General features: G+C 33.2%; 1 protein-coding gene across 3 annotated transcripts; it reads left to right on the top strand.

Annotated features, from left to right (window-relative positions):
* Positions 1 to 5086: 5086 nt before the first annotated feature.
* LOC130933166 (vacuolar protein sorting-associated protein 41 homolog) lies at positions 5087 to 13956 on the top strand. Of its 3 annotated transcripts, XR_009067631.1 has the most exons (20): positions 5087 to 5608; positions 5806 to 6075; positions 6190 to 6369; positions 6547 to 6804; positions 6875 to 7007; positions 7098 to 7188; positions 7789 to 7891; positions 8158 to 8261; positions 8346 to 8439; positions 8556 to 8711; positions 9105 to 9167; positions 9283 to 9348; positions 10233 to 10433; positions 11463 to 11540; positions 11620 to 11739; positions 11859 to 11939; positions 12772 to 12857; positions 13120 to 13167; positions 13255 to 13336; positions 13449 to 13484. XR_009067631.1 is itself a non-coding variant. In XM_057862712.1 (19 exons), exons 1-19 carry the CDS (start codon positions 5312 to 5314, stop codon positions 13860 to 13862), a joined length of 2877 nt encoding a protein of 958 aa, XP_057718695.1. In that variant the 5' UTR covers positions 5087 to 5311; the 3' UTR covers positions 13863 to 13956. The 3 variants fall into 3 exon arrangements, 2 of the variants coding, with proteins under 2 accessions (XP_057718695.1, XP_057718696.1); XM_057862712.1 differs by lacking the exon at positions 13120 to 13167 and having other exon boundaries at positions 13449 to 13956; XM_057862713.1 differs by lacking the exon at positions 13449 to 13484 and having other exon boundaries at positions 13120 to 13261.
* Positions 13957 to 14415: the final 459 nt, after the last annotated feature.

The raw sequence follows: 14415 nt of genomic DNA on the forward strand, positions 1-14415 counted from the left end.
ATCAAGAAAAGCTTTTTGTGGAGCCAATTCTGGTGATTCTACAAGAGCTCTTCTTGGAGATGCAGCTGGTGCTTGTACTTTCTTATCGAATATTGTAGGAATTTTTTTATCGGTCTCTAAATTCCTGATTTATATAAAAACAAAAAAGACATGTATGTGAATAAATACATTTGGTGATATAAAAATTGAAAATTTCTAAAAAATTAATAAAATTTATTGTTTGTAAGCAGTAATTAATTAGTAATATTTAAAAATACGAATTAAAAATATATTATTAAATTGTTATACTAAAAATATTAAATTGATAACTAAAATAATGACAAAAAATAATAAATTCAGTTGACTCTTGAGTTTTTTTTCATAAAAATATATTAAAATTAACTTAATATATTTTTAAATAGCATAAATTAAATATAAAATTAGACATAAAAATGATTGATGTGATATTCTTTCTATTAAATTGATTTTTTTTAAGATGACACAAATCTTATACACAATTTTGTAAAACAAAAATATTATACTTTCAATGATTTTCTTTTCAATAACAAAGCTATAAAATTTTAAAACTTCATATTCTAAATTAAAATACCCCTTTTTCTTCCGATTCTTTTATGAAAAAGTGGAGAAAATTCTCTTGATTTTCATAATACTATCATGCAATATCCTTATATGCATTCAATGTATTATAAATAGAATCATCACCTCATCTATCAAATTGCAAATAAACAATTTATCGACATAAAATATAACGATGACTATATATATGTGTTAGGGGTGCACATGGGCCGGGTGAAGTCGGGGCTGATGGGACCCAAATCCGATCCAAAATATACACCGGGTCTATTTATTAGATCCGAACTCGACCCTAGACCCGATGAAACCAATACACTTTCGGGCCACAATTATACCGAGTAAAAATCGGGCCGTTAACATTACATTACGTTGATACCTTCTTGTAAGTTAGCATGTAAAAATATCTAAATTTCCAAGACTCCAACCATTATTTAATATGGTAAAATTCACTTAGAAAAATATAACAAAAACCAACCCTTCTTTAAAATTAAAGCATAACCACAATCAATACTAATATTGTCTAATAATACCAAATATTTAAATCAATACAAATAACACAATATTATGCATTAGTCTAAAGTCTTATGCATTCTAAACATAAAACATTAACTTATAGTTTTATAATGACTAATAACACAAAATATTAAGGTTTACAATACTTAAATTCCACATAAGAATAGTCATGATCCATCACTAATAACACAAAATATTAATTGTGTATGATGACCGAGCCACCGGACCAACTTCGGGTGACCCGAGTTATGGCCCGGACCCGACCCAAAATAATGACCGGGTCTATTTTTGAGATTCTTACCCGGCCCTAAATCCAATAAAATCACACCAAATTAGCCCCTAAAGTGTTCGGGACCGGGCCGAACCTTCGGGCCGGGCCGGTCTGTGCACCCCTAATATGTGTGTTCAAATAACACTATTTATTGTAATAGACAAATGTGATTGTTCTAAAAATGAGAAAAATTAAAAAAAAAAAAGCATGACTTACTTGGCTTCTAGAACCCAATCAAAAGTCTTGGCTTCCACTGGTGCTTCAACACCATCAAAAAGGTTCAATGGATTCACTTCATTAGCAAAAACTGAATGAATTGGCAAAGCCAACAACAAGGCAAATACAAAAGCCAAGGATGTCTTTGCCATTGCCTTATTATTCAAAAATTATTGCTCCCCCTTTTCAAATTCAATAAATAAAGTCAACAATTGAAGCAACAAATAGTTGCTTCTTTTGTGTAACCAAAAGGAAGGGGTTGCAATGAAGAAGTGCACACCTTTTAGTGTCAATATGAGGCTTTATTTATACTTGAGGATATGCTATTTTTGGCCTCCTATTTATATGTTAATTTATTTGAGTCTTCCCTACCATAAAATTGGTAATTAGTAACTATTTATAGCTTGGACTTATTAAAAATTTAATTTTAACAGAGCAATTAGTGTTGTAATTAGTGTCTCTTCTTTTGTTTGTTTTTCAGCCTTTCTTTTAAGCATTATTTTAGAGCAAGAGTGATGTATGACAAAAACAAATAATAATAAATGAACAAATAATTAGTAACTATTTATTATAGCTTAGATTTATAAAAAAGAATATTGTTGTCTTTAACTTAAATATGAATTGTTGCATAATATTAGAGTGGACAAATAATTAACACTTTAATTAGGTGGACGTAATAACACTGCCAACTAGAATATTGGCCAAATTAAATTATGAATTTAATTCATTGACATTAGATTAATTGTTAAATAAAATTTAAAATATTAAAAATGTATAAATTTTGTTCAAATTAAATAAATTGAGTTATTGTTTTTTTAAAATTAAGCGCAGACTAGTTCATTTACTCATAAAAAAAGTTATAATAAACGGGCCATCCGGCCCATGCTTTCGGCCCAAATCCCTTTTAATATATTAGTCCACATTTAAAATGATTATTCATATTTTCATGTGTAAATAAGTTAAAATAAAAATACATATCATTATAAATACTAATTTAGTCAAATATGTAACTCCAACATATATTCACCTCTAAATTGGTGATTATCTATTATCTTGACTTGGTTTTGTATTCACCTCTAAACAATTCATAGTATTCCATGAACAATTATATCAACAAAATGCAAGGGCCACACAGATACAACATAGAATGATAACGTACGCATGCATGAAAAGGCACATGTTGCGTTCATTTTTTTTCCCACTCAGGAAGACGTAGTAAGTTTAATTTGTAACCCTAGGTAGGGCATGAAAATAAAAAGATATTTTAAGAACATTACTAAAGAATCATTAAGAAAACATTTTTCTTTTCATTTCTAATGTATTATATATATATACAAAAGTACTATATACAAATATACATATTGATCTATATATTTTTTAAACTAAACGATTAATCACTAGAAGAATAGAAAACTTGTTATAGTAGAATAAATGAACACATAATATATTAGTAATCAAAACTTATTTATAATAGTAAATAATTTGTAAGATATCAAATATATATAAAGGTTTTTGGTAGTCTAGAGAAGGAGTTTGAATTTATGACTTTCTTTTTATATTTGATTAATTTTGTCTTAAACTAAAAAATGTAATTTAGCTTCTATTTTGTCTGCAGGAGACAATTTTATTTTGTCTCATAAATCGTGAAAAAATATAATCGGTGTAAAGAAAAAGAAGATGACACAATCATGTATCTTGGTTCAATTGCATCGTGTAATGCAACTTACATCTAGTCTTCACCACAGCAGCGGTGAAATTTTCACTATCATATCAAATATTACATACACCAATTTTTTAAAATTCAACCTAATCCTATCTGGGACGAATCAAGCTTCTACCTAAACTTGACTTGACCATGCAACTTCCTATACTCTCAACACATTAAGTGTTTACCCAACTTAACAAAAGATACAACTCAGACATCAGAATCAAAACAAAAATACAATCAAAGAAGACAAGAAATAAATCTTGTATTTTCTCTCTAAATTTCTCTATGCATTTTTTTTCAATGACTTTTACTTAATACCTCATTTGAATGTCTTTTATCACTGATTTAGAACAAAGAAAGATACAACTTTAAAACAGAATACTCAATGATGAATCATCAAGTAGATGATGATTTACAACTCAAACTTTATATGCTGAACTCATATTTTGAACTCTCGAACATTGTTCTTTATCTTGGTAGAATGTTTCTCTTAGTGTAAATACAATATTTTTAAGATTTCAAACTTGATTTGTAAGGTTTCACTCTTTTTTTTTTTCCGAGTTCTCTCTCTTCTTGCAGAAATGAAGATGATTTTTCTTTTTGTATGAGCTCTATTTTTTTCAGTTAAAATTTTTTCACAAGGTCAACTTCTTAAATTTTGAGTTGGCTAAATTTCTTTTCTTTTTCTTTCATAAATATAGAAAATCAGGGATCAGAAATCAATATTAAGCACGACAGTAGAAGAAAGAGCAGCAGCAATTAACTTTTTCAAAGAGCTTGACAAAATCTAAATCCTTAATCTTATGCTTTATCCCCAAATTTCATTATCAACCATTGAATTACAGCAGAGTAAGATAGCTACCCACTTTCTTCAACTTACTAGCTAATGCAGAGAAAAAAAGAAAACAACAAACAATTGATTTTCATATAAATAGAAATAAATTACCTTTAACCCTTTTGATTAAGCTTAACTTGCTTTTATTGATATTGATTTGATATAATCTTCTTAATTAGCTTTCTTTTCTTCTTCTTTGGCTCTTGGTAAGAAAAAACTGAGCATTACCCAACATGAACTTAGCATAAGCTTAGAGCTGCTTTTCTTTTGCTTGAACGGTAAAGGATTGGGTTATGGATTCAATTTCTTTCAACAACCTTGTAAGTATTTGGTCTTTCTAGTTAGACTTTTTAACTTCATTGATTTGGCTGCATTATGAATCATGAGCCTGCAATACTAAACAATTTCATCAAATCTTAATTGGACTATTAACTCAAATAACACTATGTTTATTATCACTAAAATAATATTATTTATTTACTAAACTCAACAATATATTGTCATATACCCTTACTAATTGATAATTAATTTTTAGTATATATAATATTTGATAATTATATTCTTAAAATGTATTTTTATAATATAAGACAGTTAACTCATATATATATATATATATATATATCGACCCTTAAACTAATTCTAAAATTTCATCTTGTGTACAAAAACTTATTAATTAGCGATAGATTTTTAAATAAAATTCGGATCATAACGGATTAATTTTTTACCTATTAAACTAGAAGATGTCTGAAAAAGTAAAAAAAAAAATAATAACAGCTTTAAAAATTCGTTAAGTTTGGTACTTTGGTTTTGTTAAACGATGTCGTCACAGAAAGTGCAAAACGCTAACGGCCAAGAAACAGATGCTCCACTTATGACATAACCCACTTCCGTTAGTTACAGCCTTACAGGTTTCTCGGGGTTCCCCCAATCTCATTCAACACAAAACACTCCCTCTTGCTGTTATGATTATTATTGTCGTTCACCTCATTACTCCTCTTAATTAGTACTACTAACTATATCCAAAGAACCTTCTTCCCCATCTTCAACGTGAACGACATTCCAAAATTTTAATAACGGAACGCAAAACGACACTGCACAATAAAACAAAATAAAATAGAAAACAGAGAGAATAGAATTTCTCAGCTTCCAAACAGATCTCCGTTCCGTTGGTCCTGCCGGCGGTAACTATCTTCCGATGGCTCCGATTCCGTCCGAGAATGGCGTCGAAGGAGATGACGAGAGAGAAGAAGAAGAAGAAGAAGAAGAAGAAGAAGAGGAGGAGGAGGGGGAGGAAGAAGAAGACGAAGAAGCAGAAGAAGGAGAAGAGGAAGATGACGAAGAGGAGCCAAGGCTCAAGTACCAGAGAATGGGAGGAAGTATACCTGCGCTGCTATCTAACGACGCAGCTTCTTGCATCGCCGTCGCGGAACGCATGATCGCACTCGGTACTCACGACGGCATTGTCTACATCCTCGATTTCCTCGGCAACCAGGTTCGTTCCTTGCGCATCAATTTATTTATTTATGAAATGTTCTTCTCGTGAAATTCTGAGCTATCGTCGTTCAAATTGTAGCTAGCCATTTCATTTTTTCCCCTCTCTTACGTGATCTTTCGGTAACGTTCCCAAGCTTTTTCATGAACTTCACAATGGAGTGGATTGCATTTGTGAAATTTTATATCTGATTGCAGGTGAAAGAGTTCCCTGCTCATTCTGCTGTTGTTAACGACCTTAGCTTTGATTTAGAGGGTGAGTATATTGGAAGCTGTTCCGATGATGGATCAGTTGTTATTTGCGGTCTTTTTTCCGATGAGAAAACGAAGTTCGAGTATCATCGGCCGATGAAGGCGATTGCCTTGGATCCTGATTACACAAGGAATGCCTCTAGGAGATTTGTTGCAGGTGGTTTAGCTGGCAATTTGTATTTGAATTCGAAGACATGGTTAGGCTATCGTGACCAGGTCTGCAAGATTCTTCTTAACTCTAGCATGAATTTGGATAGTGCTACTCTTTTTAGTGTGTTGAAAACTATAACCATATGTATTGTATTCTCCACAATATATATATTATAAAAGGTTTTGCACTCTGGGGAAGGTCCAATACATGCAGTGAAGTGGCGAACGAGTCTTGTTGCTTGGGCAAACAACACAGGAGTGAAGGTTTATGATACTGCCAATAACCAGCGGGTAACATTTATTGAAAGGCCAAGAGATAGCCCCAGGCCTGAGCTTTTGCTTCCTCACTTGGTTTGGCAGGTCAGTGGTAAAATATCTGAGCATAGACTTGCTATTTGTTTCTGGTGCGTCTTCTCAGAAGCATTATCTGCTTCTATAACTTGATTGAATGTTTGGTCCTTGCTTTAAAGAAATGTAATACTGCAAGACATTTCTTATGAAAATTAATTTTGCTTAATATCCTTCCATATTGTACAGAGTGACACCCTCTTGGTTATTGGCTGGGGAACTACTGTCAAAATTGCTTCAATAAGAACAAACCGCTATCAAGTAGCCAATGGGACATACAGAAATTTTCCTTTGTCTAGTATGAGCCAGGTGGACATTGTGGCATCATTTCAAACTAGCTATTTCATCTCAGGAATTGCCCCCTTTGATGATGCTCTGGTTGTTCTGGCGTATGTTCCTGGAGAAGATGGAGAAAAGGACTTTAGTAGCACTGCTCCTTCTCGGCAGGTATTCACGGTTTCTTACATATGATATGATGAAATGAAGTTATATCATAAATTGGTTTGTTCTTAAACAGGGCAATGCTCAAAGACCAGAGGTTCGAATAGTAACATGGAACAATGATGAACTTTCAACAGATGCTCTACCAGTACACGGCTTTGAGCATTACAAGGCAAAGGACTATTCTCTTGCTCATGCTCCCTTCTCAGGTGAACATTATCCAGTGTTCTTATATTATGTGGATGAAATTCTCCTGCTGCTCCTGCACGGCAATAGTTACCTTTTTCATTCAAATGTAGGTAGCAGTAATGCTGGTGGTCAGTGGGCTGCAGGTGATGAACCACTTTATTATATTGTGTCCCCAAAGGATGTAGTTATTGCAAAGCCAAGGTCAATGTCAACTTCTTGATCTTATCGTTTGGTGATTGATGCATTTGCTTATAACCAATAAATAAATAAATAAATAAATAAAAGGGAGAAACAAAGGATGCGGTGTTTTTTTAATATATCCTACCGTACTTTAAAAACTTTATTCTTATGGGATTGGCAAACAAATAAACAGTCTTTCTTGCCAGCTGACCACTTGGCATGGAAGAATATTACAAGGGTTTGGTTCAAGGGATCAGCATTGTTCAGTTTATTCGTGATTATATATATATGCTCATTAAAATATCATAGTATGATAATCTATAGAGCTGTTATTTATTTTAGTTAAATAGATTACATGCCTCAAAGTAACTTCTGAGAAAGGGCGTTGCACTATCATATGCCAGATTCTTTAACTTTGTTATATTCACTACACTAGTAAATCAATCTAAACACCATTGTTCACTAGGAAGATTAAACGTACAAATGAAGGTTGTTTGTCTTTTAGAGTTTTTTTTATGTAAAATATCTGAAGTGTTTTGCTATCTTATAAGTTGGGAGTATAAATTGGAAGTAAAAAAATTAAGATGATGATGAGAGAAATAAATGCATTTTAATTATTAGGGATACTGAAGATCATATTACTTGGCTTCTTCAACATGGGTGGCATGAAAAAGCTTTGGCTGTAGTTGAATCAAGTCATGGGAGAAGTGAACTTCTTGATGAGGTAAGTTGTAAGCTTATCTCATAATAGTGGAATAAGGTTATCCATGTATTTTTGTTAAACCACACATGAATGATCAAAGATTAAAAGAAAAGAAAGATCACTAAAAGAAGTCTTATGGCTTTATGCTTTTATATTGATCGTTTTTTGTAACATTCTAATAGTCAATGTTTACTCCACTCACTCTAACAATCATTGCTTTCACTTGATATGTCTCCTTCTAAATTAACTTTTTTCCATTCGATCATAGCTGAGTTTTATATTTGTAGGTGGGATCTAGATACCTTGATCATTTGATAGTGGAAAGAAAATATTCTGAAGCAGCTTCATTGTGTCCCAAGTTGCTTCGAGGGTCAGCCTCAGCTTGGGAAAGGTAACTGAACCACATACTGGTAACTGTTAATCAGGCTTGTAGTTCTTGTTTGATGATTGAGTGTCAATGGACTGCTTTCAACAGATGGGTTTTCCACTTTGCTCACCTTCGTCAACTCCCTGTTTTGGTTCCGTACATGCCTACAGAAAATCCTAGACTGCGTGATTCTGCCTATGAGGTTGGTTAAAGCCTAAACCAAAGTAGTCACTGTTACAACTTACAAGTAATGTCTTTATATAAGCTGCATTCTGCAATCAACTAACTTTGACATTTTTTCTGCTTATTGTTGTACAGGTTGCTCTAAATGCATTGGCTACAAATCCTTCCTTTCATAAGGATCTCTTGTCCACTATTAAGTCCTGGCCACCTGTAATTTATTCTGCACTATCTGTTATTTCAGCTATTGAACCTCAGCTTAAAACTTCATCCATGACTGAACCACTCAAGGAGGTCAGCGTTTCTCATTTTATCTTTTTATAGAAAAAGAAATTTTAGTTTAAGGGAATGGACAAGAGAGAATACGACAAACACAGAATCACGGATAGATATGAAAAGAAATAGCTAACAAATAAACCATGTAACAATGCATGTCAATCCCTTTGAATATCAACCAGTAGAAGACCAATAAATAAACCATATGCTGAGCACCAAAGGAATACCAACTAAATAATCGCATCCCAAACAAAACCAATATTAAAAAAGAAATCATTAAAAACCCTGGAATTACTTTCTGCCCTAATACACCAAAGCCCTACAGGAATTGGGGACTGGGATGTCTTACTAGTTATATTTATGTTTTCGATAGTCATTTGCTTATAATGATGTATTTGTTTTCTATGCCAGGCATTAGCAGAATTGTATGTAATTAATGGGCAACATGAGAAAGCTGTTGCTTTGTATGCTGATGTAGGTGGTCGTATATCTTTTCTGTGTGTTCAGGAAGCAAGTGCATTGATTGAAAGTGATTAAAGTACATTTATACTGATTTAGTTCCTACACCCTTCTTTGATGAAACTTTCAGCTTATGAAGCCAGAAGTATTTGACTTCATTGATAAACATAAACTGCATGGTGCAATTCGTGAGAAGGTATGCTTGCAATTTGCAGAAGTGATATTTATCTATCTTTAGTCTTTACAGTGTCACTTGATGTGAGCAATATACTCTACATTTCTCCTTTGGTATTTCATGATTAAGCATTAATGAACCTATAGAATCTTTCTACAAGTTTTGTTACAGTATTAGGATCTAGTTATTGATGTTGTCACATCTCTTATATTTATTAAATGTATAAAAAAAATGGATGAGTAGCAGAGTCCATCCCAATTATCCAAAATTTGTTTATTAATATTTGAATGGTCTCATATTTATCTGAAGGAGAAAACTTTGTGGTATTTCCTTCCTCTTGTTTAAGGGGAATTGATGTTTTGTTTGTACTTGTATCCACTTTTGTTAGAAAAACTAGAGTTTTTGGGAATGGCAATAGAAAATGACACAAAGAATGGGCATAAATGTTACTGATGAGCAAGTGCCTAATGAATATGTTTATGCCTTGTAATTCATAAGATGGTCCTAGATCTTTGTTTATTTATATTATGATTACAAAATGTCACTTGTATCCTTTATAGTGGGATTTGGGAGCTTATTGCAATTAGTTACTTAAATCAAAGGTTATTTTACACTTTAGTATACATATACAATATGCTTATCATTCCCTGAGCTACTTTTAGCTTTCGGTTTGTAAACAAAAGATTAACTTTATATGCTGATCCCCATAACCATAGAACTTAAGTTGACCCTATAATTTTACTTATTCTAATACTAAATTATGAAATGACACATATAACCATCACTTTGTGTGCTTAATGAGCAACTAACTGATAACCAAATCAATGTCATTAACAACATATTGTATCCTTAAAACTTGTCTATATAGCTATTGGTGTCTCATTATACATGCTGTACCTGTTCAGGTTTTCCAACTAATGATGATTGATTGCAAGCGTGCTGTTCCTCTGTTAATCCAAGCTAAAAACTTAATAAGCGCTCCTGAAGTTGTGAAGCAACTTCAAAATGCTGATAATGAGTCTGACTCAAGATACTTCTTGCATTTATATCTCCATTCATTATTTGAAGTTAATCCACATGCTGGGAGGGACTTTCATGATATGCAGGTAGGCTCTGTTTCTATATAGACCTTTGCAAGCTTACTTTATGGATTCTTAAACGTAGATCAATGCAAAATTTGTATTTTGGATTTGTGAAATTCACGTGTTTGCTTTCACTGCTGCAACCTAAGGTAGTTGCTGCTTTGTAAGTCTGTACTTTTCATCCTGGACAAAAGAATTTCTTCATCTTTTTAATGACTTCTACATGACTCATATCCCGTTTTATTAACACCAACCTGTGAAGGCCAAAGCTTCTATTCATAGAGTCCCAGTTTGCTCTCTGGATGTTTGAAAAGGTAGAAGTCATCATATCCTGGTCTGTGGGTGCTTGCTCGTTTGCTGAAGTTTTTCTCTAGAAGACAAACATATTCTTTCAATTGTAAAATTTAAGTAAATAATATTATTAGCAAGGAGAACAACAACCTACATCGAATATATTAAACTTCAACAACGAAAACAAATATGAAAGACTGAAATGCCGTAACTAAAGAATTTGCTTTTTCCTGTGCCATTATATCCTTTCTAATTCATCCAACCAAAATTCCCGTACACCTGGTGATTCACATGCAAGTATGCAACAATAAATGTGACGTTTTTCTTCCCATAACAGCTTGAATTGGTCCTATATGGTCGTGCCCTTGGCTATATCTTTGGATTCTTAGATCCCATTGCCTTGTTGCTCTATGTACACTGTGGAGATTTGCCCTTGTTTTCGAAACGGAATCAGAATTTCTTATTGTGTAATAGAAAGTAACTAACTGTCGTCCGCACAATCAGTTATAGAATGTTTGGTTTTGATTAGTTCTGATCTCTGAAATTCAATCTGTTTTGCTAACAATTGTTGGCTATTACTGCCATATTTGCAACTTGTAGACTGATGGCCTTGTTCTATTGATGCATTTCTTTGTCATGTTGGAGGCATCAGTATTCATTTCAAGCTATTATAGCATATTATTGCTATATTCTTCCTCCTTTCTTTGCCTGCAACTGAATTTTTTTTTCTCAGTTAATATCATTGTTTTTTCTTCTGCTTAGGTAGAACTATATGCAGACTATGATCCAAAGATGCTGGTACCTTTTCTTCGAAACAGTCAACATTATACCCTTGAGAAGGTTTGGGATCAACCTGTAAATGACAGCTATATATTCGCATGCTAGTGATTCACGGAACCATTTCTCAATCGTTTTTCAGGCTTATGAGATTTGCATAAGGAGAGATCTAATTAGAGAGCAAGTCTTCATCCTAGGAAGGATGGGAAACTCAAAGCAAGCTCTAGCTGTAATTATAAATAAACTGGGAGACATAGAGGAGGTATTTCAACTATTCATCCAGAAGTGGATTTTGGTTTTAACTTTCAACCGAAATCCAAATTTTGAATCAGAATCTCTGGCATTTTATGTTGATTTTGGATTGGTCATAATCTTTTGCAGGCTGTAGAGTTTGTCACCATGCAGCAGGATGATGATCTTTGGGAAGAACTAATCCAGCAATGCCTTAACAAACCTGAAATGGTATAACTTGATAGCTAAGATGTATATTTATATGTTCATGCCTGTTTGGTTATTTTTGTTGAGAACTTTTTTGGGGCGAAAATGAAAATTATTTAGGTGCATGCACTTATTCAATATTTTAGTAAATAGAAGTAACCAATCAGATTTTCTGAAGCCAAAAGCCATGTCTTTAACATGACCATGTACTTAACTCCCCTATCTCCTTCCCAACACGTGAAAACTGTCATCGCAAGTTTTGTTTGTGTCAATCATTTTAAACAGCACATCTTTTGGCTACGTTTCAAGACAAAAATATCGAAACAGCAGAGAAATAATTCTTTTGGTTGTAGAGACGGCCAGATGGGGACAGAGACACAACTTTTTTATCCCAAAAGACGAAAAATTCTTATATTTCCTTCCCGAAGTGAGGACAGAAACAGAATCCAAATGCAAAAGTGTATTTCTACCATCATTTCCAGTGTCTCAAAGCTAGGCCAGTCATATTTGTTAACCCAAAGGTTGCTGCTGGGCTATGTTTATATCTTAAATCTGAACTTCTCTTCTATGTTTTTGCTGAGTCGAGTTGTCTTGTTAACGTTATTGTACTCGGCACATCTTGCCTCACCATATCTTAACACTAGTTTTATCTGGAGTCAGATGAGCAAAGATCTTTCCATCGGGAGAGGGAGTAGGTTATGTCTGTTGTCCCTTACAACAGTTTGTTTGTTTTTGGTGTGGGAGTTAAAATGTTTAAGAAGAAATAAATCCTTAAAAACAAACGATCCAATATTCACTTGTTTTGTATACCTTGTCTTTGTCCAACGAGTTCTTTGATTCTTGTAATTGACAACAGGTGGGCATACTATTGGAGCACACAGTTGGAAACCTCGACCCCCTCTACATTGTAAATAAGGTTCCCAATGGGATGGAAATACCTCGGTAAGCAATGAATGTGACGTAACAACTAATTAAAAAGTATTTTGATTGAATATCGCACTCAGTTTTAGAAGAGGTCCATCTATCTGTTTTTGTATTTGAACTGAGGAATTTGGATTCTCTAAAGTGAGGAAATTAGTGAAGTTATAAAATGAGAGGTTAATCACCCTTGAATTTATAACTTTCATTATATGTAAATCTCACTATTTTAATTCAATGGTCATTAAATACTTACTTTTTTACTTTACAAATCTTTTCACTTTAGAGGATCTTGATCCTGACTTGGGTGCTCAGAAGGTTCATGGTTGCGTAGGTCATTCCGGCTTCCCAATTCCAGCCTTATTCAGTAGCATTATGTTTTATACAGTGTAATTTAATTTCTCTGTCTACTCTTCCGTAGGCTAAGGGATCGGCTGGTAAAAATTATCACTGACTTCAGGACTGAAACATCACTTAGACATGGGTGCAATGATATACTTAAGGTTCTTTTCTCCCCCACCGTACCCCTAGTATAGTATAGTATAACGAGAAACCTTAGAATCTAATTAATTTGATATTATATTGTATCCCTCTGATTTTTTGACATCAAAATAGGCGGACTGTGTCAACCTTTTAGTTAAGTATTACAAAGAGGCAAAGCAGGGAATATGTCTAACTAATGAAGAAGATGAGCCACGAGCGAAAAGGAGAGGTACTAATGCTTCGCACTGGAAATCGTCTAGTTTTAGAACCATGGAAATGAACTCAAAGATCTCTAGGGGAGGTGCAAGATGTTGTATATGTTTTGATCCCTTTTCTATACGTGATGTATCGGTCATTGTTTTCTTTTGCTGTCATGCTTATCACTCAACTTGTCTTACGGATTCTTCCTACACTAGCAGTAGCAAGAAAGAGAGTGGAGTCAATAATAGTGATGATAATGATAATGATGATGATGATGATGATGATGAAATGGAGGTTGGTGGCCCTCGAATGCGATGCATATTGTGTACTACTGCTGCTAGTTAGGGTGTGTTGCGTTAATGCTTGGTTGTGTGTGCTTGCATGCATAAAGAGGTGCATGTGTGGTTTCCCTCTTCTTGTTGCTTCAATATGATGTCAATTTTTTCAATCAATATATAATGATATAGGTTTTTATTTCATTTTTTTTATGTTGCCTTCACTCGTATTAATTATATCTAGTATAAATATAAATACTCACTAAAAGAGTAATTATAATGACTACTGAGTTACTACTACATGACTTACATTTTATGGTACTGTGGTATAATATGTATATAACAATAACAATAACAAGTAAATTACTGGTTACTACACATCATTCTTCAAAAGGAAATATCGAAATTATATTTTTAATATATTAAAAGTGCATTAAAATATATAAAAAAAGAGCTTTATTTTTGGGAACAAAATTTATAAAATAACTGAAAATAACAGAATGAGGGAAGCGAGTATTATTTTTGGGCCCAAAGCATGAATCAAAGCGCATAAGTAGCAAGGTAATATAATAGGGATCAATAATGATTTGACTTCTATCATGGCTTGCTGAATTACTCTTCAA

This window comes from Arachis stenosperma, chromosome 6 (assembly GCF_014773155.1).
Source record: "Arachis stenosperma cultivar V10309 chromosome 6, arast.V10309.gnm1.PFL2, whole genome shotgun sequence".
Classification (NCBI taxonomy): domain Eukaryota; kingdom Viridiplantae; phylum Streptophyta; class Magnoliopsida; order Fabales; family Fabaceae; genus Arachis; species Arachis stenosperma.